General features: G+C 42.6%; 2 protein-coding genes and 1 long non-coding RNA gene across 10 annotated transcripts; 2 read left to right on the top strand and 1 right to left on the bottom strand.

Annotated features, from left to right (window-relative positions):
* The first annotated feature begins 13,798 nt into the window (after positions 1–13,798).
* LOC110501674 (potassium/sodium hyperpolarization-activated cyclic nucleotide-gated channel 1) lies at positions 13,799–19,518 on the top strand. The gene is made up of 10 exons (XM_021579397.2): positions 13,799–14,202; positions 14,499–14,685; positions 15,399–15,503; positions 15,621–15,764; positions 15,968–16,129; positions 16,215–16,308; positions 16,433–16,560; positions 16,724–16,870; positions 18,625–18,862; positions 19,165–19,518. Exons 1-10 carry the CDS (start codon positions 14,018–14,020, stop codon positions 19,338–19,340), a joined length of 1,566 nt encoding a protein of 521 aa, XP_021435072.1. The 5' UTR covers positions 13,799–14,017; the 3' UTR covers positions 19,341–19,518.
* A 105-nt stretch (positions 19,519–19,623) lies between these two features.
* LOC110501675 lies at positions 19,624–24,742 on the bottom strand. The gene is made up of 4 exons (XM_021579399.2): positions 24,681–24,742; positions 22,861–22,988; positions 22,201–22,714; positions 19,624–20,545 (listed from the first exon to the last, which is right to left on the bottom strand). Exons 3-4 carry the CDS (start codon positions 22,645–22,647, stop codon positions 19,832–19,834), a joined length of 1,161 nt encoding a protein of 386 aa, XP_021435074.2. The 5' UTR covers positions 22,648–22,714; positions 22,861–22,988; positions 24,681–24,742; the 3' UTR covers positions 19,624–19,831.
* Positions 23,409–27,201, top strand: LOC110501676. Of its 8 annotated transcripts, none has more exons than XR_005038809.1 (5): positions 23,409–23,663; positions 25,695–25,761; positions 26,206–26,387; positions 26,560–26,648; positions 26,784–27,201. It is a non-coding gene; the product is annotated as an uncharacterized LOC110501676 (long non-coding RNA). The 8 variants fall into 8 exon arrangements; XR_005038810.1 differs by lacking the exon at positions 23,409–23,663 and adding an exon at positions 24,775–24,809; XR_002470236.2 differs by lacking the exon at positions 25,695–25,761 and having other exon boundaries at positions 23,409–23,762.
* The last annotated feature ends 420 nt before the right edge of the window (positions 27,202–27,621 follow it).

Consider the following 27,621-nt stretch of genomic DNA (forward strand, 5'->3'; position numbering starts at 1 on the left):
AGAAGCTGTTTTTCAGTCTCTCGGTCCCAGCTTTGATGCACCTGTACTGACCTTGCCTTTGAAATTGAAGTGGGTCTAGGGTCTCAGGAAAAGTAGAGGTGATATGATCCCTAACTAGTCTCTCAAAGCACTTCATGATAACAGAAGGCACTCTGCAGATTCCTCAGGGCAGGAAGGCTGTATTTCCAGTTTGAGCTGACAGAATTTAGGACCATACAGACACCACAGAACCTGAGGACAGGCTGTGTGATGGCAAAGTTTCTGAAAGGCTGGGATATAGAACCAGCACGGGAGATATAAACTTTTTCTTTTTTGCTTTTTCTCCATTGTAAAAGCAAGCAGAAACTAGCTACTCTTTAGTTGACTGATCTAGCTGGCAAGGGAACTGCTGTTTGACAGGAAAAAATATTTATTCTCAGTGCTGAGTTAGTCGTGTAACTGACATGTCACGTTAGACATGTTACGTTAGCTAATGTTTCATCCCCCCTCGACGGAAGTGAACGAACTAGCTACTAGCAGCTAGTTAGTTAGCTAGTAGCTACCACAGCCAGCTCTAGCTAGCCTTCAGTTATCTGTCAGGTAGCAGTATCTAACAGCTGTTTTGTAGTGTTTTGAAATGTTTTATGGACTTTGTTTTGTCCCATTTCAACAGAAGTCAATTTGATGATGTATCATTGCATTGTCCCATTAGCTAGAGCTAGCTAGAGCACTAACTTCAGCTATTATTTTTGCCTCAACCACACTAGACCTGAATCAAACAGCTGCCAAATGATTGAAGACCAATATATTAAATGTACACAAAGGTAATTCTTTGTCATGCCTCATCTGAGCAAGATCAGATGGTAACAGGGGTCACATCAGGGTCAGGCAGCTAGGGAAGCCAGTCTGTGACAACACTTTATTCCCTCTGTGCAGCAAACACTGGACAAGCAATAAACTATTTTAAAGCAATCTGACAAACCTCTGAAGTTAATTTACAAATTGTATTAAGGGTTGATAGAGGCTTTTCCCGATGGCACAAAAATGTGAGGAAGACCTGGGAGATGCTATTGATGGTGATGAATGGATACAGATATGATAGAATGCCCAGCCATGTTCATATAATCTCATACATAAATTACTGCAGTTTAAGACCACTCATAGAACATACTATATGCCAGTGAAACTGAATATCATGCACTCAGAATTGTTATTCTTCTGCTGGAGGTGTAAAACACAAAAGGGGCCATTTTTGCATATTTTATGGTCTTGTGAACACTGGCTGAATTCTGGCAAAGAGTATTTTCTTTTATCTCAGCATGTCCTAAGATTCTCCCTTCTCCCTGTTTTTGTTTGCTTGGAAATGTTGATAGTGGAGACTGTTAGGCAATCCTTAGCTGCTGGGCTGCTCATTCCTGGCCCTGGGGGTCTGCCGCACTGTTGGTTGTCACTCTGGCCTTGGCCTAACACACCTGAAACCAATAATGAATGTTTCACTAAGATCCTAAAGCTGAGTGAGGTGTGTTGGGGCGCTGCATGGCAATGGACCCCTAGGGGCAAGACGGGATGACCCAGCTAAATTGTGTGCAAGTAAAAAGAGGTCTACAGTACTATTAGGCTTATGATAGGAATTACACTGAAAAAAAATATAGTTCTGTCATCAATCCCTTAAACATATTTAATAATGATCTCTTTCTTAGCTTGATGAATGTGGGCATTTTTGCTTACTTTTTGTTGTTCTAAATAGAGACGGCTAGAAGGGCCATGGATCATATTAGATTGTCTATAAAGGCAGGAAATGAGCTCTAGATGCCCCCAAAAATGGGAGGACCCCCAGACCTCCCCACCAAGTTGACCCCTCCCGTTTTGTTTTTAATGATTATAGATCATTTAATCTAATGTCCACGTTTTTACCTGGCGTGTGTGATTCTACAACTTGTTGGATGCATTTGCTATTTGTTTTGGTTGCGTTTCAGATTATGTTGTGCCCTATAGAAATGAATGGTAAATAATGTATTGTGTCATTTTGTAGTCACTTTTATTCTAAATAAGAATATATGTTTCTAAACACTTCTACATTAATGTGAATGCTACCATGATTACGGATAGTCCTCAATGAATTGTGAATATTGATGAGTGAGAAAGTTAAACGCACAAATATCATACCCCCAAGACATGCAAACCTCAAACCATTACAAAAACGGTAATTCCACAGTTTTGGGGTGGTATGATATTTATGCCTCTGTAATTATCATTTTTTTTATTTTACCTTTACCTCTAGGCAAGTCAGTAAAGAACAAATTCTTATTTTCAATGACTGACTAGGAACAGTGGGTTAACTGCCTGTTCTATGTCACAGGAAACCCAAAAAGATCATCAAGGATATCAAGCACCTGAGCCACGGCCTGTTCACCCCACTACCTTGTCAGCTCGGGGGTTTGAACTTGCAACCTTCCGGTTACTAGTCCAATGCTCTAACCACTAGGCTACCCTGCCGCCCTTTAAGAAGCTGTACTCAGAAGCTGAACAGAATTTTGGAGTGTCAGTGGAATGAAGTGGAATCACATTTTGACTTGCAATAGGTGGGACCTATAAATTCTTTAAAAAAAAGTGATGACACATCCCTCATTAAAGCACAAGAGAAAATAAGTGGTGGAAGCAGTAGTTTTCCCATGCTAAAGCTAGTAACGTTTTTAGTTAACCTTTATTTTTATCAGGGAGTAATACTGAGACCAAGGTCTCTTTTACAGATGAGCCCTGAATTACATAAATTACAGAAAATACACAAAACGCAGGCAGGAAGAAAAACATGGTCATATAAAAAAAAAAAACAGATTCATGATTCATCAGTAGTAAGGTCCTCAAATCAGCTTTCTGAATTGCCCTGAGTGCACCAAAACATACATTTAAAAACATTTTGAAGATAGTTCCACAAATAAAGGGCAAAAAAACTAAAAGCTGATTTACCTAATTCAGTAGAGCTCAAAGGAATTGCCAGAGTTAGCCATCCATGTGGTACTTGTATGTCTAAAGTTTAGTAAAGATGTTAGGTACAGGGGGACTTTTTGTAAAAGGACTTTATAAATTAATACATAGCAATGTATCAACCTACTTGACATCAAAGAGGGCCAACCAACTTTCTGATAGAGAATGCAGTGATGAGTACTAAAATTGTCACCCGTAATAAAAACTGCATTTAACGGCTTTAATGAAGTGGCAGCTGTGTTCAAATAGATGGTGTCGCCATTGTCTAGGACCGATAGGAACGTCGCCTAAATAATATGTTTTCTACTATTTAGCAATAAGCCAGACCTATTTCTATAGAAGAAGCCTGTTTTCATTCCCAGCTTGATAACTCATCAATATGCTTTTTAAAAGCCACCTTCAAAGAAAATCACATTTCTTTGTCCATTAAAATAACATAAGATTGATCAGAAATACAGTGTAGACATTGTAAATAACTATTGTAGCTGGAAATGGCTGATTCTTTATGGAACATCTACATAGGCGTACAGAGGTCCATTATCAGCAACCATCACTCCTGTGTTCCAATGGCACATTGTGTTAGCTAATATAAGTTTATCATTTTAAAAAGGCTAATTGATTATTAGAAAACCCCTTTGTAATTATGTTAGCACAGCTGAAAACTGTTCTGATTAAAGAAGCAATAAAACTGTCCTTCTTTAGACAAGTTGAGTATCTGGAGCATCAGCATTTGTGAGTTCGATTACAGGCTCAAAATGGCCAGAAACAAAGTTAGTGAAACTCTTTAGTATATTCTTGTTCTGAGAAATGAAGGCTATTCCATGCGAAAAATTGCCAAGAAACTGAAGATCTCGTACAATGTTGTATATTACAATAATGTATACGTTTCTAAAATTATCCGCAACCATGGTTGCAATCCCTATTACCAGTCTGTTCAACCTCTCTTTCGTATCGTCCGAGATCCCTAAAGATTGGAAAGCTGCCACGGTCATCCCCCTCTTCAAAGGGGGTGACACTCTAGACCCAAACTGTTATAGACCTATATCCATCCTGCCCTGCCTTTCTAAAGTCTTCAAAAGCCAAGTTAATAAACAGATCACTGACCATTTCGAATCCCACATTATCTTCTCCACAGTGCAATCCGGTTTCCGAGCTGGTCATGGGTGAACCTCAGCCATGCTCAAGGTACTAAACGATATCATAGCCACCATCGATAAAAGACAGTACTGTGCAGCCGTCTTCATCAACCTGGCCAAGGCTTTCGACTCTGTCAATCACCGTATTCTTATCGGCAGACTCAATAGCCTTGGTTTCTCAAATGACTGCCTCACCTGGTTCACCAACTACTTCTCAGACAGAGTTCAGTTTTGGAAAGTTGGTTATAACATCTACTTTGTGAATGACAAGTATTTTTCCAACAATTGTTTACAGACAGGTTATTTCACTTACAATTCACTGTATCACAATTCCAGTGGTTCAGAAGTTTACATACACTAAGTTGACTTAGCCTTTAAACAGCTCCAAAAATTCCAGAAAATTATGCCATGGCTTTAGAAGCTGCTGATAGGCTAATTGGCGTCATTTGAGTCAATTGGAGGTGTACCTGTGGATGTATTTCAAGGCCTACCTTCAAACTCAGTGCCTCCTTGCTTGACATAATGGTAAAATAAAAATAAATCAGCCAAAACCTCAGAAAGAAAATTATAGACCTCCACAAGTCTGGTTCATCCTTGGGAGCAATTTCCAAACGCCTGAAGGTACCACGTTCATCTGTACAAACAATAGTACGCATGTATAAACACCATGGGACCACACAGCTGTCATACCGCTCAGGAAGGAGATGCGTTGTCTCCTAGAGATGAACGTACTTTGGTGTGAAAAGTGCAAATCAATCCCAGAACAACAGCAAAGGACCTTGTGAAGATGGAGGAAACAGGTACAAAAAGTATCTATATCCACAGTAAAACGAGTCCTATGTCGACATAACCTGAAAGGCTGCTCAGTAAGGAAGAATCCACTGCTCCATAACCTCCATAAAAAAGACAGACTATGGTTTTCAACTGCACATGGGGACAAAGATCGTACATTTTGGAGAAATGTCCTCTGGTCTGATGAAACAAAAATAGAACTGTTGGCCATAATGACCATCGTTATGTTTGGAGGAAAAGGAGAGGCTTGCAAGCCGAAGAACACCATCCCAACCGTGAAGCACGGGGGTGGCAGCATCATATTGTGGGGGTGCTTTGCTGCAGGAGGGACTGGCGCACTTCACAAAATAGATGGCATCATGAGTATGGAAAATTGTGGATATATTGTGGAAATATGTGAATATATTGAAGCAACATCTCAAGACATCAGTCAGGAAGTTAAAGCTTGGTTGCAAATAGGTCTTTGAAATGGACAATGACCCCAAGCATGCTTACAAAGTTGTGGCAAATGGCTTAAGAACAACAAAGTCAAGGTATTGGAGTGGCCATCACAAAGCCCTGACCCCAATCCTAGAGAACATTTGTGGGCAGAACTGAAAAAGCATGTGTGAGCAAAGAGGCCTACAAACCTGACTCAGTTACACCAGCTCTGTCAGGAGGAATGGGCCAAAATTCACCCAACTTACTGTGGGAAGCTTGTGGAAGGCTACCCAAAATGTTTGACCCAAGTTAAACAATTTAAAGGCAATGCTACCAAATACTAATTGAGTGCATGTACATTTCTGACCCACTGGGAATGTGATGAAAGAAATAAAATCTGAAATAAATCACTATTATTCTGACATTTCACTTTCTTAAAATAAAGTGGTGATCCTAAATGACCTAAGACAGGGAATTTTTACTAGGATTGAATGTTAGGAATTGGGGAAAAGTGAGTTTGTGTATTTGGCTAAGGCGAGGCTACATACAGTAGCGAGGCTATAAAAGTAGGCGAGGCTACATACAGACACCGGTTAGTCGGGCTAATTGAGGTAGTATGTACATGTAGATATGGTTGGTGGCGGGACACAATGCAGATAGCCCGGTTAGCCAATGTGCGGGAGCACTGATTGGTTCGGGCCAATTGAGGTAGTATGTACTGTATGTGTGCCATTCAGATGGTGAATGGCACACATATACAAAAGAAAGACAACAGTTAAATATGTCTTTGAACAGGGTATGGTACAGTGGTAGGTGCCAGGCTCACCGGTTTGTGTCAAGAACAGCAAGAATGCTGGGTTTTTCACACTCAACAGTTTCCCACGTGTATCAAGAATGGTCAACCACCAAAAGTACATCCTGCAAATTTGACAACAGTGGGAAGCAATGGAGTCAGCATGGGCCAGCATCCCTGTGGAACCCTTTCGACACCTTGTAGAGTCCATGCCCCGACGACTTGAGGCTGCTCTGAGTGCAAAAGGGGAGGTGCAACGCAATATGAGGATGGTGTTCCTAATGCTTGGTATACTCAGTAACCTAAGCATCAGAATAAGCTGCCTCAATATTTGCAGCCATAGTTGATAATATATTGTTCTAGGAGCTGATCCATTGTCAGTATTGTGGAATAATTCAAATTTTAAGGTAAGATTTGAATGGAGAAAGCTGATTCGAGAGCAGTGCTGCCTTTCTTTTGATCATATCAGTATCGACACATGACTCAACGATGCACTTAGCAAATGTTCTCTCTGCATGGTGTTTTGGGAAACGCATGTTACATCTTTTGCCATTGTAGGAAAGATGCATGTTAAAACAAGACTGTTCCATGACTATCAAGAAACGGGGCCCAGTACAATAGCCTACACATAGAGAGGAACCTAAAGGCACATACAGTATCAACCAATACTACTCACCCGACAGACTGGGCAGGTGTGGACCAGTGCTGCCTTGGCTTCAGTCTTCTGGTCTGCTGTTTCTCCCTTCCTAGCAGCCACTGCCAGAGCATCAGTCAACAAGTGAAAATTCAACTTGAAAGTGGAGCATGCATTTTATATCAATGCTCTCTAAATTTGTTTACATCCCTATCAGTGAGCATTTCTCCTTTGCCAAGATAATCACCTGACAGTAGTGGCATATCAAGAAGCTGATTAAACAGCATGATCATTACACAGGTGCACCTTGTGCTGGGGACAATAAAAGGCCAATTTAAAATGTGCAGTTTTGTCACACAATACAATGCCACAGATGTCTCAAGTTTTGGTGGAGCGTGCAATTCACATGCTGACTGCAGGAATGTCCATCAGAGCTGTTGCCAGAGAGTATAATGTACATTTTTCTACCAAAAGTTGCATCCAACATCATTTTAAGGAATTTGGCAGTACTTCCAATCGGTCTCACAACCACAGACCACGTGTAACCATGCCAGCCCTTGATCTCCATATCCAGTTTCTTCACCTGTGGGATTATCTGACGGGGGGTGGGGATGCGGAGGAGTATTTCTGTCTGTAATAAAGTTATTTTGTGGGGATAAACTCATTCTGATTTCCTGGGCCTGCCTCCTCAGTGGATGGGCCTGGCTGCCAAGTGGGTGGCCTCTAAGGCCCACTGATGGCTGTACCTGTGGGCATCACAAACCCCAGGCATCTTCATTTTCAATTGCTCCACCTCCACACTACCCCAGAAATCACTCCCTTTAACAGTGCCCTGTATCTAAGTGCAAATAAAGATACAGGTCTTTTCCCAAGTTTCTGCGCCCTCTGATCTGAAGAAACACAAACAAACCACTTTGGGTTGCCTTCACCGACACAAAAGCACCCACCATATTTTCCAACCAACCTGAAACCACCCATGAATGAGCCAGAAGACATGGTTCCACCCTCTTCATTAATCTCTGGACTAAACTTATCTTTATCATAACGATGTCCATCAATGCAAGGCTCAAAGCTCCACACAACACCTTCTAGCCCTTCCATTTCACCTCCAGAACTCGAACTGGTGTCCGGCTCACTCTGTTTGAACTTGACACCAATCTTGCTCAAAACACCTTCTCCCTTGTTATTGCTAGCTTCAACAGATTCACACCCATCCTCTGCCTTCCTCAGTCTTTTCAACCTCTTCTCTTTCCCTCCAATCCTCCTCCCTTAACCCATTGTCTCAATGAAGAGTTTGGCATTTGACTAGCTACTTTCACTCGCAGTTACAAGCCTGTTAGAGTTAGTGGGGGCAGACAAGTAATATCCACCGTCGTAGTACGAATGAAGCCTGAGCTGGAATGTGAAGCTGGCTAGCTTTATAAAAGCCTGAGTAGATCTAGCTTTCTTTGTATTATACCACTCTGATGTTACACTCATCACTGTTGATCCACCCACTGATGTTACACCCATTGCTGTTGATCCACCCACTTATTTGGCAACGCCCACTTTCAGACACACTCCAAGTATGCAGTTACCCATACCAAAGATTATTTATTGACCAGATAGTAGAGTGACCGCTCTAAAAATGGAAATACATGTCCTCAAAGATGGAACGCAGGTTGGAGAAGGCAAGATCAGGTGGGACCATTATAGCAAATGAGAGGGCAAATACGCTTGAGAACAACAGGCACAACTCGGATATCACGTTTTTTTGTGCGTCCACTTATATCAGTGCATTCGTAACAACCTAACCATTAAGAAAACTTATATTAGATCAAATAAGCCTGACGTAGCAAATTATCAATTATATTTTTCATTGACCAAATTGACCTCCATACAAACATTGCTCACTTTGTGGTCTTATTTTCGTGAACAGATTATGGCCTGAGTAAACCCTTTTGCCTCACCTCTTCCTCTCTGCCCAAACTTCAACGGTCTTCAACCTTTTCTTGCCCAGGGACCCCATCTTACTTTTTTAAGGTCAATGATAACGGCAAGGAGAAATAGGCCTGATTCTCCCCCCCCCCACAAAATGTATGAATAGATTTGGTAGCTAGTTTTTCATTATCTTGACCTTCCCACATTATAATTAGAAAAGGAAGTGTAAACTTTACATAGTTTATTAGATATAAAGGTAACTCCAAACACATTATGAAACATTCCATAACTGCAGGTGGCCAACCTTGGCTTTATGCCTGTTCAAACAACACACAGTGGCAGTGTGCACCCTTTCAGTTTGTTTGCCAAATCATAGAAGTAGCATAAGAATAAAATTGACTACTTCAAAATGGAGATGGCCTCAATTGCTATGCCAAACATTTGTATGTCTAACCCAAGATAGACCACAGCCTGTCTTTTCCAATGGGAGTAAATTAGAGATAGTGTGTAGAACAAGCAAGGAGATGGGACGAGCCAAGCACTAGCTAGCAAGATCCTATTGGCATGTTTTAACAGTTATTTGCATATTTCCATAAGGGAATGTCTTCTCTGTAAAGCGTGAGTGTGCAATAACAACATTTTCCCTTGCACTCCTTCTAAACAATGTAATTTTTAAAAACTTTGGCAAAGTCTACAAAACTTAGTCCACTGTTCGTAACAGATTCTAGTTTTGGGAACTGTATTGAGATCAACTATTTCATAGATGAAAACTTGCAGAATGTCTCGCTCCATCTTCTCCCACTGCCGGCCACTGGCCTTTCTTTAATCCCCATATTTGGTGGTAAATAGAAATGCCAATCAGATGCTAAAGATTTATACATCCAGTGAAAAAGTCTGGCGCTGCCCTTGCTCTCAGAGACGCCATAATGGGACAGATACTGATGCGATGTCTTTCTACGTCTATGGGCACCGCTGGTAAATTGGCTACCTTAGCTAGCAACAATGTCTTAGTACACCAATATGGGGCAAGCACTGCAGCTAACGCTAGCTACAGTGCTTGCCCCATATTGGGGTACTAAGACCTTGTTTCTGGTTGGTCTTTACAGGCTGAGATCAAGGACCCCTCTGAAATAAACGTATAATAAATCACATAATGATTATCTAGCTACACGCTTATTTTTGTTTGTTAAAAGATACTTTTGTACCAATGGGCATGTTAACAGTTGAATAAAAAATGTCTCAACTTCCTCCGAAGGTGGCTCCTCTCCCTGTTTGGGCGGTGCTCGGCGGTCGTCGTTGCCGGCCTACTAGCTGCTATCGATCCATTTTTCGTTTGTCTGTAATTGTTTACACCCGTGTCCTATTAGTTGATTTTGGTGGGTTTATTTACCTCCGCTGCCTGTTAGTCTTTGTGCGGGATTGTTTTGCTATGGTTACTGTGTTAGGGGTGCGTGTCTGCACCACAGGGTTTTTCTTTCACACAGCAGTTGTACCGGTTTGGTATGTGTGTAGGAGTAGAGGTTTCTCCCCCGTGTGTATCGTTTATTTCCCTGTGTGTGGCGACCTCGTTTGGGCGTATTCCCCCCCATGTTGTTGTTGAGTTGGGACTTTCGGAATAAACTATTGTGCCACTGGGACTTCCTTGCTCTCCTGCTCCTGATTCCTGCACCTCCCTCCTTCAAGGAGGCACTTAATAACATGTTCATTGTAAGTTTGAATGCTCATACAAAAAATATTGCAGTTTTGAAACTGCAGTAACTGCAGTTGACTGTGGTATTTTGGACACAGTAATTGTAGAATAACTGCAGTTATACTGCAGTGTACTGCAGTTATACTGCACTCTAACTGCAATCTTTTTTTGTATGGTTTGGCAAGAAAGACAGGTGGTTGGTTGTGATTTGTCTTCAAAATGTTGGCTAACCCATTTGTGTTTATCTTTACAGGCATTATTATGTCATATTCATGGTGTTATCACATTTGTGAACCTCATTTCCATTCCAATAGCAATGGCCTTTTCCGAAGACCCTGATAGCCCTTGCTCGTCCGGGTGTGCTTAAAAGTTGAATGTATTCTCAGCCACCCTGTTCTTAGTTGATGTCTGCAGACATTAGAATGGTGGACAGAAAATGCTCTGTTGTCAGATACAGTATATGAAATGGGGCCAAATTTGTACTGTCACTAAATATAAGAATATATACACTGCTCAAAAAAATAAAGGGAACACTAAAATAACACATCCTAGATCTGAATGAATGAAATATTTTTATGAAATACTTTTTTTCTTTACATAGTTGAATGTGCTGACAACAAAATCACACAAATTATCAGTGGAAATCAAATGTATCAACCCATGGATGGATTCTGGAGTCACACTCAAAATTAAAGTGGAAAACCACACTACAGGCTGATCCAACTTTTATGTAATGTCCTTTAAACAAGTCAAAATGAGGCTCAGTAGTGTGTGGCCTCCACGTGCCTGTATGACCTCCCTACAATGCCTGGGCATGCTCCTGATGAGGTGGCGGATGGTCTCCTGAGGGATCTCCTCCCAGACCTGGACTAAAGCATCCGCCAACTCCTGGACAGTCTGTGGTGCAACGTGGCGTTGGTGGATGGATCGAGACATGATGTCCCAGATGTGTTCAATTGGGTTCAGGTCTGGGAAACGGGTGGGCCAGTCCATAGCATCAATGCCTTCCTCTTGCAGGAACTGCTGACACACTCCAGCCACATGAGGTCTAGCATTGTCTTGCATTAGGAGGAACCCAGGGCCAGCCACACCAGCATATGGTCTCACAAGGGGTCTGAGGATCTCATCTTGGTACCTAATGGCAGTCAGGCTACCTCTGGCGAGCACATGGAGGGCTGTGCGGCCCCCCAAAGAAATGCCACCCCGCACTATGACTGACCCACCGCCAAACCGGTCATGCTGGAGGATGTTGCAGGCAGCAGAACGTTCTCCACGGCGTCTCCAGACTCTGTCACGTCTGTCACATGTGCTCAGTGTGAACCTGCTTTCATCTGTGAAGAACACAGGGCGCCAGTGGCGAATTTGCCAATCTTGGTGTTCTCTGGCAAATGCCAAACGTCCTGCATGGTGTTGGGCTGTAAGCACAACCCCCACCTGTGGACGTCGGGCCCTCATACCACCCTCATGGAGTCTGTTTCTGACCGTTTGAGCAGACACATGCACATTTGTGGCCTGCTGGAGTTCATTTTGCAGGGCTCTGGCAGTGCTCCTCCTGCTCCTCCTTGCACAAAGGCGGAGGTAGCGGTCCTGCTGCTGGGTTGTTGCCCTCCTACGGACTCCTCCACGTCTCCTGACGTACTGGCCTGTCACCTGGTAGCGCCTCCATGCTCTGGACACTACGCTGACAGACACAGCAAACCTTCTTGCCACAGCTCGCATTGATGTGCGAAGTTGTCTGTAGTCACCACCTGCAGAACCACTCCGTTATTGGGGGTGTCTTGCTAATTGCCTATAATTTCCACCTGTTGTCTATTCCATTTGCACAACAGCATGTGAAATTTATTGTCAATCAGTGTTGCTTCCTAAGTGGACAGTTTGATTTCACAGAAGTGTGATTGACTTGGAGTTACATTGTGTTGTTTAAGTGTTAAGGGTTCCCTTTATTTTTTTGAGCAGTGTATTTTACAGTTATAAGAAAGGTGAAATCTTATAGTAAGCTGTTTAAAATGAGATTTTTACTAATTTGATAGTTACTACTTAGAAAGCATTTCAGTGATTCAAAGCTACATTGAAAATATAGTTTACCAAGCTACCAATTACTTCACACTGGAAGAAGTTAAGCTAGAGCTACCCTATTAAAACATACAGTATAATTGACTTAACTAAAATTGCTTTGAAAAAGTAGTTCACTACTTTGTGAAAAATGATCATATCGGAAATGTTATGGACTACAAATTGCAAGACAGATCACTCTGGAGTCTGATGCGTAATTTAGCCTATTAAACACAAAGACTATGTTTCAAGTAAGAACTAGGCAGGTCTGATGCCAAAAAAGGAAATCTTGCCTACTTTACCCATATTTTCTGTTCTTTAAAAAAATAAGTAATGTATAGTTCCAGTAGTTAGCTACACCACTACATGGTGTACACTACCAATAATGACATTTTGTTCAACTACCACCAAGCTACATCAAAATGTAATTACATTACTAGTTGAACTGCATGTAGTTCTTTACCCCCTCACTGTATGCTACAGTATATACATTTTTATTTATAGGTGTCTAATCCCAATGTTGAGGCACACCTGTTAAAAAATGCATTCCAGGTGACTACCTCATGAAGCTGGTTGAGAGAATGCCAAGAGTGTGCAAAGCTGTCATCAAGGCAAAGGATGACTACTTTGAAGAATCTCAAATATAACATGTACTTGGATTTGTTTAACACTTTTATGCTTACTCCATGATTCCTTATGTCACTTATGCCTGGAGCCGGCACTGTGTATGGAAAAAAAGTTCCGTTGTGTGTAACTCGATTCCCTCATTCCCATCTTACTGGAGGAGGTGCTGGTGGGTAACAGATCAGACCAAAAGTAGAGTCGTTATTTTTCATAATCAATGGTCAACTGTTACAATTACTAAACTACTCATCCTGTGCCCTCCTAGTTGTCTAGTTCAGATGATACTAATTGTGATATTCAAAACCAGCTATTGTATTTAGTATTAATGTCATCCAGACTCGTCTTTTGATTGGGCTTAATTCATGCTTGCATGGTGGAGATACTCAATAGTTTATCAGCCGGGAGGGAGGGAGGGAGAGAGAGACATATTTCCCTCAGATTACACAGACCCACAAAGAATTCGAAAACAACTCCAATGTTTATGAACTCCCATAGCTATTGAGTGAAATACCACAGTGTGCAATCACAGCAGCAAGATGTGTGACCTGTTGCTACAAGAAAAGGGAACCACTGAAGAACAAACCATTGTAAATACAACCAATATTTATTTATTTTCCCTTTTTGTACTTTAACTATTTGTACATCATTACAACACTGCATAATATGACATTTGAAATCATTTTATTATTTTGGAACTTTTGTAAGTGTAATGTTGTCTGTAAAAAAACATTTCACTTTTGTTTATCTATTTCACTTGCTTTGGCAATATAAACATATGTTTCCCATGGAGGGAGGGAGGGAGAGAGAGAGAGAGAGAGGTCTGGCATCTACTCTCCTCCCACTACACCACCTCAATAAGCCCCGGCCACAGGAGCTGTGATGGAAAATTACCCTGTGACCAAAAAGACTGAGTTAGACGCGACTCTTCAGCAGCCCAGGGAAGGATGGCCAGCTCGGTCGGCTGAACAGAGGAACTGTGTGCTCCTTCTGGGATGGAGAACTCCCAAGCCCCTGTCGGCAGACGCACAGCCAGCACCTGTGGTTGGAGAGGTGTCTTTCTGCCTCAGCTGAACAGGCAATCTCTATCTGTGTACGGCAGCGAGATAGCTGTGGAGAAGGAATGTATACGCCAGCTGCAGAGTGGAGTCTGGGTCATCCACCCATTCAGCCCCATAAGGTATTCTTCTCTAACTACTGTTTGTGCTGCCTTGGCATTTTGTCTGTCCTAGAACAACAAGTTAGACCTTGGGGATGTCTTGGCATTTTGTCTGTCCTAGAACAACAAGTTAGACCTTGGGGATGCCTTGGCATTTTGTTTGCCTGTCAAAGCACAACACAGCAAAGTTTGCAAAGACAGCAAAGAGCTTAGGTATCTGCCAAAGAAAACACGAAAGGGTGTTTCAAACAGTGTTTCTAAGAACTGCGTGTCTGCATGTCTTTAATATGCAAACCCTTTGTTATTGTGTCTTGTAGGAGTTACTACATCATGTGTATGGTTGCCATCACATTCCTGAATTTGATTGGGATCCCCATGGAGATAGCTTTCTTAGACGGGTACAGTGGAGTGGGCTGGGAAGGTTTCAATGTCTTCTCGGACACTTTGTTTCTGATGGATGTGGCTCTGAATTTTCGAATGGGTATCATCTCTGAGGACAGTGAGGTAACGTGGCTCTGACTTCACTGTATTTTCAGACCAGTCCCAATCTGTGATAGTTTTATAATCCCCTTCCACGAGCATGCAATCCCAATTTGCCCTATCTGTATTAGTTTCAATACACAGAAGGGGCCAGATTAACTGAACCCCTGGCGCATGTGCTAAGCCTGCAGCTGTTATTTGCAAGAGGGAATTTTCCAAATTTGGAAGATAAAGATTCTGAGAAGAAGATTAATTTACAGATAACTATTTATAGATTAGGTTTCCTTTATGTTAAATTCTCTCATGAAAATAACAGGCACAAACTTTACCTAGGACCAAGATGCTTAGTAAATATGTCCTGAAGTGCACCAGTAATGAAACAAAATGAAACATGGCTGTGGATCATCGTTATTTGATAAAAAGGAAATGGGCAAATAAGGGGGCTGATCAAGAACCAGTTAGTGCTTTATGCTGTTTCAGTTTCAGGCCAAGTTGGTTTAAAATATTAATGTGAAAGTTTGGCCAATTGACTACCCTGTCAAGTTTATATTAATGCACTTCTCTATTAATAGCTTATGACGTACATTCTGGATGGCATCACTGTCTCGTTTCATTTTGGCCAGAATCCCAAAACATTTAGCTTCCGTTGAATGGTTGAAATTCATTTGTCTGAAGCATGCTGCCAATCATTAATATCAATCATCTGAACATCTACTGTCTGTTATTCAATTCCGCAGGTGGCTATCCTGGATATCAAAAAGATCAGTGTGATTTACCTAAAGAGTTGGTTCATACCCGATGTGATTGCAGCATTCCCAATTGGCTACATATTATTAATTGCGGTAATGATAAATCACTCCAACTGTTCCAGCATCACGCTGTTATACAGTAGTTCCAGTCTAATGTAAGATAATGGAATTAAAATATGTATTTGTATTTGTGTATTTTTATTGTGACAGGAGTTACAATCCCACAGTGACACCTCCACCTCAGGTTCCAAAGCCAGTAGAATGGTCCGGATTCTCATGTTTGTCCGAATCATCAGCCTCGTCAGGCTCCTCAGAGTCTCCAGGCTTGTCCGCTTCTTCAATGAAGTTGAGAAGGTAAGTTCTGATATGTATGCTGCACATCCCCACAAAGTCAAACCTTGTACTACAAATACATTTGGCCACGAAGCAATACAAACATGTACAGGGGTAGTGCTTTTGTTTGGCGTACACATCCACATCTAGGTTATCTTTGCAGTCCAATCAATATTTTTAGTGGCATCATGTTTAATAATTTGCCTTTGTTCCTTTCCTGATAGGTTTCAAATGCCAACTTGGAGTATGTTCAACTGTTCTTCCGCATACTGTCTTTGTTTATGATGATGTTCCTGCTGTGCCACTGGAACGGTTGTATCCAGTACTTTGTCCCGATGCTGGAGGAGTTCCCATCAGACTGCTGGGTCAGACGAGAGAAACTGATGGTAAGCCCCACATATACTGAAATGTAGGTCTCAGCTGCATTGAAAGGGTTAATTCACCCTATGTAAACAATGTGGTATTTTACAGAATGCCACGGTTGGTGAGAAGTATTCCTTTGGAGTGTTTCGGGCTCTCTCTCATATGATCCAAATATCCTATGGCTCCACGGAGTCACCAACAAGTAAGGACTGTTCATAATCTGGTGATATTCTATTAGACTGATGCTACTCCAAGACTGGAGTGCGTGGAGTTTAATAGCAAATGATTACACTGTATTTGTGTGCACTGGGTTTTCTGATCCATAGATGAGGTGGAGCTGTGGGTGGTCATGACCAGTATGCTGTCTGGGGCTCTAATGTACACTGTACTGGTGGCCAACGCTGCTGCCATAATAACCAACGTAGACCAAGCAGCAAAGGCCTACAAGAACAAGGTATTCTAAGTGTAATGGAGATTTAATGCCTGGGCTTTAGCTCATAAAGCTAACACAGATGACTCAGGTTTAAACTTGATCACATAAGAAAGGAACTCGATTGATATGTCACTTAACTGTAATGGCATGTCATTCAAAGGCCATAATGTCTGATAATCTACAGATGAATCATCTAGATGACTACATGACTTTCTTGAAGCTTCCTAATGACCTTCGGCTTCGCATCAACAAGTACTACGGGGCCCGCTATGGGGGGAGATGGTTTGACGAGAAGAATTTTCTAATTTCAGTCTCCTCAGCTTTGAGAGAGGTACTTCAGTCATATTCTATTCTATTTTATACAACTTCTCTGTATTCACTGTGTCTTTAGGTCCCACTTTACATTAGGCAGACCTTATATAATAATGTACAAATGTAAAAAATATACACTGAACAAAAATATAAACACAACATGTAAAGTTTTGACCCCATGTTTCACGAGTTGAAATAAAAGTCTCGGAAATGTTCCATATGCACAAAAAACATATTTCTCTCAAATTTTGTACACAGATTTGTTTACATCCTGGTTATTGATCATTTCTCCTTTGCCAAGATAATCCATCCACCTGACAGGTGTGGCATATCAAGAAGCTGATTAAACAGCATGATCATTACACATGTGTACGTTGTGCTGGGGACAATAAAAGGCCACTATAAAATGTGCAGTTTTGTCGCACAACACAATGCCACAAATGTCTCAACTTGAGGGAGCGTGCAATTGGCATGCTGACTCCAGGAATGTCCACCAGAGCTGTTTCCAGATAATGTAATATTAATTTCTCTACTGTAAGTCACCACCAACGTTGTTTTAGAGAATTTGGCAGTACGCCCAACGGACTCACAACCACAGACCACTTGTAACCACGCCAGCCCTTCATCTCCACATCCAGCTTCTTTACCTGCGGGATCATCTGAGACCAGCCACCCAGACAGCTGGTGAAACTGTGGATTTGCACAACCAAAGAATTTCTGCACAAACTGTCAGAAACCATCTCAGGGAAGCACATCGGCGTGCTCATCGTCCTCATCAGGGTCTTGACCTGACTGCAGATCGGCGTTGCAAGGGACTTCAGTTGGCAAATTCTCCCCTTCGATGGCTACTGACACGCTGGAGAAGTGTGCTCTTCATGGATTAATCCCAGTTTCAACTGTACCTGGTATGATGCCAGACAACGGTGTTGTGTGGGTGAGCGGTTTGCTGATGTCAACGTTGTGAATAGAGTGCCCCATGGTGGTGGTGGGGTTATGGTATGGGCAGGCATAAGCTACGGACAACGAACACAATTGCATTTTATCAATGGCAATTTGAATGCATTCTGAGGCCCCTTGTCATGCCATTCATCCGCCACCATCACTTCATGTTTCAGCATGATAGTGCACAGCCCCATATCGCAAGGATCTGTACACAATTCCTGGAAGCTAAAACATTTCCCAGTTCTTCCATGGTCTAAATTCTCACCAGACATGTCAACCATTGAGCGTGTTTGAGATGCTCTGGATCGCCGCGTACCACAGTGTTCCAGTTCCCACCAATATCCAGAAACTTCACACAGCCATTGAAGAGGAGTAGGACAACATTCCACAGGCCACAATCAACAACCTGATCAACTCTATGCAAAAGAGATGTGTCGCACTGCATGAGGCAAATGGTGGTCACGCCAGATACGGACTGGTTTTCCGAACCACGCCCTTACCTTTTTTTTTTAAGGTATCTGTGATCAACTGATGCATATCTGTATTCCCAATGAAATCCATTGATTAGTGCCTAATTTATTGATTTATTTATTTCAATTGACTGATTACCTTATATGAACTGTAACTTAGTAAAATCTTGATGCATGTTGCGTTCATATTTTTGTTCGGTGAAAGTATAAGTACGTAACTACATGAAGTACATAGCTACATTCTACTTAACTGTGATTTCCTTAGGTTATTACAGCTGTGTTTAATAGTGGAATCTGTCTGTCTAGTTGTGCAACTTTATTATGAAACAATCTGAAGAAAAGCTTGGTGTGTGTTATACAGGAGATTCTGACAGTGATGTGTTCGAGCCTGCTGAACAACGTACCCATGTTCCAGAACCGAGATGTCAACTTCCTGAACACCGTCCTCCTCCAGTTTCAGCACGAGGTCTTCCAGGAGGATGATGTCATCTTCCACCAGAACGCGCCCGGCGACCGCATGTTCTTCATCGAGCACGGCCAGGTCCTGGTGGAAACAGACTCCTTCCCGCAGGAGCTGGCTGACGGCGACTACTTTGGAGGTCAGGCTCACATTCGAGTAGCTCATTTCAGCATCATTCATTCAGACTATCATTCTATTCAGGCCATCACACAAGAGATTGGGTAATCTTGAAATTCTGATAGTCAAACCTCATCCTTCATCCATTTCTTGCATAATTGAAAAAGACCCAACCCCCAACACAAGTTATTCTTATTCTTCTGTTCTACATGGTTGTGCTGATTACATCCCTGGGACTATGCAGGATATGACAAGGAACAGTGGGCATATCTGATATGCATTTTAATAAATGTATATTGTGTTCTGTGCCTTACTGGTTTACAGAGACCTGCCTCATGACCAAGGGAAAGCGCTTGGCCACGGTGCGAGCTCTGACCACGTGCCAGCTCTTCTCCCTGTCCTCAGATCGCTTCCAGAGGGTTCTACAGAGCTTCCCTGACATAAGGAGGGACATGGAAAAGTATGCACAACAGGACAAGGAAGATGTGATACATCTCTAGTGCAGTGTGCCCATTTATGTGACCACTTATGTATAGTGTAGCTCAGACTTGGTACTGTGTAGACTGGTCTAAAATTGTATTATACTTTATGTATAAAGATTTTATGAATATTTATTTCTTCAAATTTAGCAAATCCACAATACATGTTTAGCTGTGCATCATACAACCCATAGTCTGGATTACTAATAGTTATACTCTAGATCTGGGTGGATCCCAAACACCACACAATATTGTTGCTTTAACTGAGAATGTATTTCAGGACAGGCAATGATTAAAATGGTTGTTTTGTTTTTCTAATCGTTTATTGTGAAGAAATGTCAGTTACATAAAACATTTGGTTATGAAACAGCGGAAATAAAAAGGGAAACATAGTTTCAGTTGACTGAACATCTGGAGTTTTTTTAAAGTAGTGAATTCATTCATGTGTGCCCAGCCCCAGCAGATGCAGCAGCTGAACCTAAGCCTGCAAGACTAGCCAGCCCCCCTCTCGCTTATCCAAACACACACAAGGTGCCCGAGGCCAGCCTATGTTTGTACTCGTACAGGTAGTAGGCGGCTTGGGGGAAGTTACACTTCATCTCCATCTTGCCCGGCACCACATGGACAGCCACCGCTGAGCCCAGCCCCTCCTGCAGCTTCTTCAGCATGCGAGAGGCCAGGTAGCGTCGGGCCTTCCCTGGGTCCTCCTCGATGGCAGCGTACACCTCTGGAGGTGGGTTGGGGATCTTCCACTCCAGGTCCACGATCAGCTGGTGGATGTGGTTCTTGTCCAGTGAGGTGGGCGTGTCACGGTAGCAGGCCACCACATGAGGGCATGGTGCCTCAGATGACACAGACAAGAAATGGTTGGGCTGTAGTGTGTTCCCCTGGCCCTCCCCCCCATCCTCTTCCAAGGGCCCCATGGCAGGGTGCACCATGACGGCCCAGCGCAGCCAGTCGTAGTTCTTCTCCAGGGTCTTTAGAATGCCGGCTGCCGCCTCCTCGGGAGCTGAACGACTTTGCATGGCCTCCTGCAGCTGCTGACGCACGTCCTCCTCCGCCTGCTGTAGGAAGTAGCCCGAACAGCGACCCCCAGTGGTCTTCATCTTCCTGTAGAGGGCACCCATGCGCTCAGACCAGGTCTTCATCAGCAGGGCCTGATCTCGGCCCGTAAGGAAGGCCTGGGTGAAGAGGCACAGCAGACCCGTGCCTAGAACAAAATTCACCTGCAAGAGGAAGGAAGAGAGGCTGATATAACAAAACCCAAGTTCTATGCTATGACTATGTGACTCATGTTCAGGAGATTAAATAATAGTAGTGTTGCCCCCCTTAGTTAACTGGTGGTCTACTTTACTGAACAGACTGCATCTTGAAGAATCAGCATTTGGAGAGGCATAGCATACACAGTGAGCTCCAAAAGTATTGGGACAGAGACACATTTGTGTTGCTCTCTACTCTAGCACTTTGGATTTGACATCATACACTGACTGAGGTTAAAGTGCAGACTGACGGCTTTAATTTGAGGGTATTTTTATCCATATCGGGTGAACCATTTAGAAATTACAGCACTTTTTGTACATAGTCACCCCATTTTAGGGGACCAAAGATATTGGGACAAATTCACTTGTGTATTAACTTTTCACTACTTTAAGTGTTTGATTCCATATTCAGAGACCGCAATGACCACTTCAAGCTTGTGACTCAATTTGTTGGACGAATTTGCAGTTTGATTTGATTGTGTTTCAGATGATTTTATGCCCAATAGAAATTAACGGTAAATAATGTATTCTTCTTTACTTTGATTGTAAAGAAGAATACAATGTTTCTAAACACTTGTACATTAATGTGGATGCTACCATGATTACAGATAATTCTGAATGAATTTGTGAATAATGTTGAGTGAGAAAGTTAGATAAACACATCATTCCCCCAAGACCTTTCACCATTACAATAAAATGGAAGGTTACACTGGGGGGCGGGGGGGGGGATATGATATTTTTGTGTCTAACTTTCTCAATCATCAATATTCACGATAATGTATATGATTGAAAAAATCTGCTTCAACAGCAGGGGCTGGGACGATCCTTCAAGATCACACAGTGCCCAAAATAGCTTGTATTTAATCAGTCTCATACATTTTGCTGCAATGTTTGTGACTGATAAGTTATCCAAGGTTAACATAACAGATGTGTTTGTATTTCTTGCAAGGTGAAATAAGGTTGTCTCTCCACATACATTTTTCAGTGTGACGTACCAAGTGTTGGAAAAGATAGGGGTGAACTTTGTATATGCAACTGCATTACAATTATCACTATCTATTTTGAATAAAACACACAACCAGTAACTTTGACTATTTTAGTGTAAAATGTTTAGGGGTGAAATAATTTGGCTGAGTGCCAGATCTGGAAGTAGGCTACACTCTTAGAAAAAAAGGAGTCATCTAGAACCTAAAAGGGTTCTTCGGCTGTCCCCATAGGAAAACCCTTTAAATAACCCTTTTTGGTTCCAGGTAGAACTCTTCAGTCCCATGTTGAACCCTTTACACAGAGGGTTCCACATGGAACCCAAAATAGTCCTACCTGGAACCAAAAATGGTTATCCTATGGGGACAGCCGAAGAACCCTTTTGGAACCCTTTTTTCTAAGACTGTAGAAAAGCATTAGCTTCATGTCTATTTACAAACTGTTTTAGTCTGACAGTCAGATAAGGCATGGTGCCCAGGCAAGCAACTCTGTTCTTTGAACTTCATGGATAATTTTGGTAAACCAAAGAATGTGATTTACACATTAATTGGTTAGAGAAATTGAGAATGTAACATGATGACCTCTGTTGCCTGTTGAGAATTGTGTGTTGATGGCTGACCACTCCCTGACCCACTGACCTTGACACAGAACTCCCTCATCTCCCAGCGTTTGGGCTTGCGGCTCTGGACCAGCTCTTCCAGCAGGGTCGGCTGGTCTGTCAGGACCGACACCCCCATCAGCCGGCTGTGGAGTGCCGTCAGCTGCCTCTCCAGCCGGTGCTCCTGAACATACTGGAGAAACACCTCTGTCTCCCGTTTGGTGAACTCAGACTGGGCCCTGACGACCGCGCCCAGCTGGTAATAGACCACGGCCAGGTCATCCTCCAGCCGATGGACCTCCTGGTCGGTCAACAGGCCCGGCCCTGCAGCAGCCAGCTCCTGGTCTATGTAGTCCAGGTTCTTCCTGGCCAGGTCTGTCTCTTCAGCTGAGGCACTGCCACCCAGGTAGGTACAGATGCCCTCCACCAAAGTCCTCATGGTCTGCATGTAGCCCACCGGCTCCAGCACCTTGCCGAACATTGCCATCGCTACAACTAAATGGTTTTATTTACTAAATATCTGTTAAGTTTGAAATAGCCCGCTGATTCTGGTGCTGAGGAATCAAGAGAAATAGATCTAATTATAGGCCAATACGCCAGTGTAGTCAATACAGAAGGCCAATATCTACCAACCATAATCTTCTGTAAATACTTATGCTATTCAGATTATAGAAAGTTGACATGTTACTCCATTACTCACCAGTCAGAAGGTTTCTTCGTCAGGTCTGTGGTGACCTTCACGGTTTCCTCAGTATTTATACACTCTCCAGCATAATCAGCGATCTGATAAGGTTCCTCCACCTCCTAGCTCTATTAATCGTCCTCATGCTAAAGAGGGTTATAAGTAAAGGAAGTGAGCTTATTGCAAATGAATAGATGGATAGACATTTTTTTGTCATGAATGTTACAAATGTTCATATTGAAGTGTGTTATGAACTCTTGCCTTTGATGTTTTTCTTCATGATGATATTGTCAGTCCACTTCAGAATTCTTAAAAAAGTATCTTGCTCATTTCTCATTTTTCACTGTCTTTTTACTGTTGTTTTTATTTCTTTACTTATTGTTCACCTAATACCTTTATTGCACTATTGGTTCGAGCCTGTAAGTAAGCATTTCACTGTAAGGTCTACTACACCTGTTGTATTCGGCGCACGTGACAAATAAACGTTGATTTGATTCTGTAACTAAATGTATTTAATCGTGAAGCCGGTAGGTGGCAGTTTTGCATTTAGCTCGAGATGCATTCTCTTCTTCGGTGGTGAAAGTCCTGAATAGTAAATACTAAAACTATTTTTGGAAGTGGCTCCAAATTCCTGTGCCAACTTGTATGAATTTAAACAGACAGCGAAAGTTGTTTAAATTGCAGTTCAGGATAACGATACTACTTTTAGAAACACATCTGCTAACAAATTGACTCGTAGGCACTTTTTTCGCTGCGAAACCTAGCCGTGAAGATTGAAACTGCCGGTCTTTAGCAGGCACACCAGAACTACGACGAAGAATGTATGAAACATACTTCCACCAGAGATACAGTAGCTATATAATGACGAGATGCCAAATGACCTTTGAAACTAGATGTAATTTATATTCCACTGGGTAGAGGTGAGGCCAAATGTCGAATCAGAACCATTTTGATAGGTGTATGGCAGAAGAGTCAGTCCACTTTGTCACTTTGTTGTGTAACGTGCTGTAAAACTGTTTCAGATCATAGCACTGAGGGTGCAGTGCGAGTTCTGCATGAGCTGCACTCGGAGGTCAGCGGCCTCAATGTGGTACCTGATGAGCTGCTTGTAGTTAATAATAATTTAGAGAATGATTTACATAACTGGCTTGTTGTGAAGGAGCAGCTAATGCGCCAACAGGCAGGTAGCCTAGAGCGTTGGTCTTGTAACCGGAAGGTTGCAAGATCAAATCCCTGAACTGACCAGGTAAAAATCTGTCGTTCTGCCCCTGAACAAGGCAGTTAGCCCACTGTTCCTAGTGTAGCCGATGTGAAATGGCTAGCAAGTTAACGGTGGTGCGGGGCTAAAAGCGTTTCAATCGTTGACGTCACTCGCTGAGACCTGAAGTAGTTGTTCCCCTTGCTCTGCAAGGGCCGTTGCATTTGTGACGCGATGGGTAACGATGCTTCAGTTGTCTGTGTGTGCAGAGGGTCTCTGGTTCGAGCCCGGGGCGACGAAAGTTCTGTTACATTGATGCTGTTGACCCGGATCACTGGTTGCTGCGGAAAAAGAGGTCAAAAGTGTGACTCCGACTAGACCAACAATACCATCAGCACCACTCTCAACCGTTCAGGTTATGTCGATATAGGACTCGTTTTACTGCGGATATAGATACTTTTGTACATGTTTCCTCCAGCATCTTCACAATGTCCTTTGCTGTTGTTATGGGACTGATTTGCACCAAAGTACGTTCAGCTATAGGAGACAGAACGCATCTCCTTCCTGAGCGGTATGACGGCTGCGTGGTCCCATGGTGTTTATACTTGCGTACTATTGTTTGTACAGATGAACGTGGTACCTTCAGGCGTTTGGAAATTGCTCCCAAGGATGAACCAGACTTGTGGAGGTCTCCAATTTTTTTCTGAGGTCTTGGTTGATTTCTTTTGATTTTCCCTTGATGTTAAGCAAAGAGGAACTGAGTTTGAAGGTAGGCTTTGAAATACATCCACAGGAACACCTTCAATTGACTCAAATGATGTCAATTAGCCTATCAGAAGCTTCTATAGCCATGACATCATTTTCTGGAATTTCCCAAGCTGTTTAAAAGCACAGTCAATTTAATGTATGTAAACTTCTGACCCTCTGGAATTGTGATACAGTGAGTGAAATAATCTGTCTGTAAACAATTGTTGGAAAAAATTACTTGTCATGCGCAAAGTAGATATCCTAACCGACTTGCCAAAACTATAGTTTGTTAACAAGACATTTGTGGAGTGGTTGAAAAATTTGTTTTCATGACTCCAACCTAAGTGTATGTAAACTTCCGACTTCAACTGTATATAAGGACTCCCACATCACTGTAGTCGGCTGCTACAGACCGCCCTCGGCTTCGGGAGACACACTAAACTCTCTATTGTCCTACAGAAGCTAAATGACTCTGAATTCATTATTTTATGAGATTTGAACTGAGACATGCTTACGTCTGTATCGGACTCTTTTAAAGTACTGTGACTCTCGCACAATTAATGAATGCTCCTACAAGACCGAATCCCAGAGCACCTAAAAAATCAACACTATTGGCCATTCTAACGAATACCCCTCACAAATACACATTGACTGGGATATTCTGTAATGATGTGAGTGATCGCTATGCAAAAGCTTGTGTTAGAAATACATAAACTACCAAAGCCAAACCCTGTTATATTTTTTAAATACATTTTAGACAGTTTGATGAGCAAGCGTTCTTACTCTATCAATACTATGGTGCAGATCATGGAAGTCTGACTCCCGATGTTGACACTGCCTGGGACTATTTTTGTGACATTTTTGTCCGTTTGTGATAAGCAGGTGAATACATTTTATTTCACCCCAGGTCTGAAGATCAAAGCCCATCCACGTCCCCTTTTCTGCAGGGAGAGAGTGACCCAAGCCGCACTGAGGTCCCAGTATTTGAGATCCCGTACATCAACAGGCTCCTTAGCAACAGAAAGATGTGTATTACTGTCAGTCTGTCAACATGTCTGTTTATTTATGTATTTATGGAGGCATGGACCATAGACATAACTACAAATTGCACTCAAATATAGTGAGTAACTGTCATGTTGCCGGGTGAGACGCACACAGGCAGATGAAGAACAAGATCACTTGGAACTTCCAACCTCCAATAGAGGCGCCAATCAAGCCTGGTTATATAATGTCCTAGAGATCTCGATCATTGGATGTACAGTGGAAAAAATCTACACCAGAGATGCCAAGCATAGAGTCCTTTCTGGGCAACTTTGCCCTTTCAAAGGTGAAACTGCTATAAAGTCACTTTAGTGCTTACTTATAGTTAAGTTGGAGTATCTATTTTGCCTCACTGTCCCTTCTCTCCCTGACTGTAGACGGGTGGTGGTGGAGCCCGTGGGGAGCAGAGCATGGGGCAGGAAAGCCCCCCTCTCAATCCTGGAGCCGGACGGTTCCACCCAGGCATCCAACCTGGGTACCCTGCGGGTGAGGGGATTACCCCGAGCCATTCGGTCCCGAGATGCCGGACCTAAGCTCTGTCACACAGGACCTCTTTAAGGTGATTGCACTGGAGACTTGTGGAGTAGAAGATGTGGGAACTGCCTTTCCTGTGCACAGATAGGGGTGCAAGGGCTTCAGTGTCTGTACTACCAAGTGGGCTTTTAGAGAGATGTTATTTTACCTTCTGTGCTGACTGGTTTTGATGATGGGTTTTGTCTTTCATCTCACAGCTCATTTCCCAGAGCAAGAAATTCCCCACAGCAGTAGTTCAGCCACACAACATACCTTCAATCCTCCACACAGCAACAGGGAAGAACAGGTAAACTCTGATAATGCCAACAAGAAAGTAGAATAGGTTTATTAATAACATATCCTAAAAAGAGTTACACCATTACCAATTCCAATAGATTTACTTACTAGTCAAACCTCTGCTCTCTTTTTGTCATTCCTCCAGGGCCCAAATCTTCCCTCCAGGGCGGTGTCTGGCTATGGTGTCAGTCTTCTCTTAGGGCTGTGTCAGGCCATGGTGTCAGAAAGTCTTCCCTCCTGGACGGTGTCTGGCCATGCTGTCAGAAAGTAATCCAAGCTACGTGAGACAGATTCCTCTGTCCAGCCTCAACCAGGCCAGAAGATCAAGTGCCACAGAAATGTATTTTGGGACTCTGTTGCCTCAGGTGGTCATGCAGGGTTTCTGATGGAGGAGCTGAAGAGGATCACGGGGGTGGGCATCAAAGCCCCCATGTACTTCATGTGTCTGACTGAGCTGAAGAGGTTGTAGCATGTGCAGGGAGTAGGTACCAGCGCCATGTATAAAATCCTGTCACAGACGCATACCTGATCGGAATTAAAATGACATTCCCTACCTTCTTAAACCTCCCAAATGACTCGACACTACTGAGTGAGGTCCCATTTACTGACCATCCTTTGAGTAGGCCTTGACTTTTTGTTGTTACATTACAGCCTTATTATAAAATTGATTAAATTATTTGTTTTCCTCATCAACACACAATACCCCACAATGACAAAGTGAAAACAGGTTAAAATAAAACACTGAAATACCTTCTTTACATAAATATTCAGACCCTTTACTCAGTACTTTATTGAAGCACCTTTGGCAGCGATTAGAGCCTCGAGTCTTCTTGGTTATGACGCTTCAAGCTTGGCACACCTGTATTTGGGGAGTTAATTTTATTCTTCTCTATAGATCCTCTCAAGCTCTGTCAGGTTGGATATGGAGCATCGCTGCACAGCTATTTTCAGGTCTCTACAGAGATGTCCGGGTGGACTTGGCT

Source organism: Oncorhynchus mykiss, chromosome 22 (assembly GCF_013265735.2).
Source record: "Oncorhynchus mykiss isolate Arlee chromosome 22, USDA_OmykA_1.1, whole genome shotgun sequence".
Classification (NCBI taxonomy): Eukaryota; Metazoa; Chordata; class Actinopteri; order Salmoniformes; family Salmonidae; genus Oncorhynchus; species Oncorhynchus mykiss.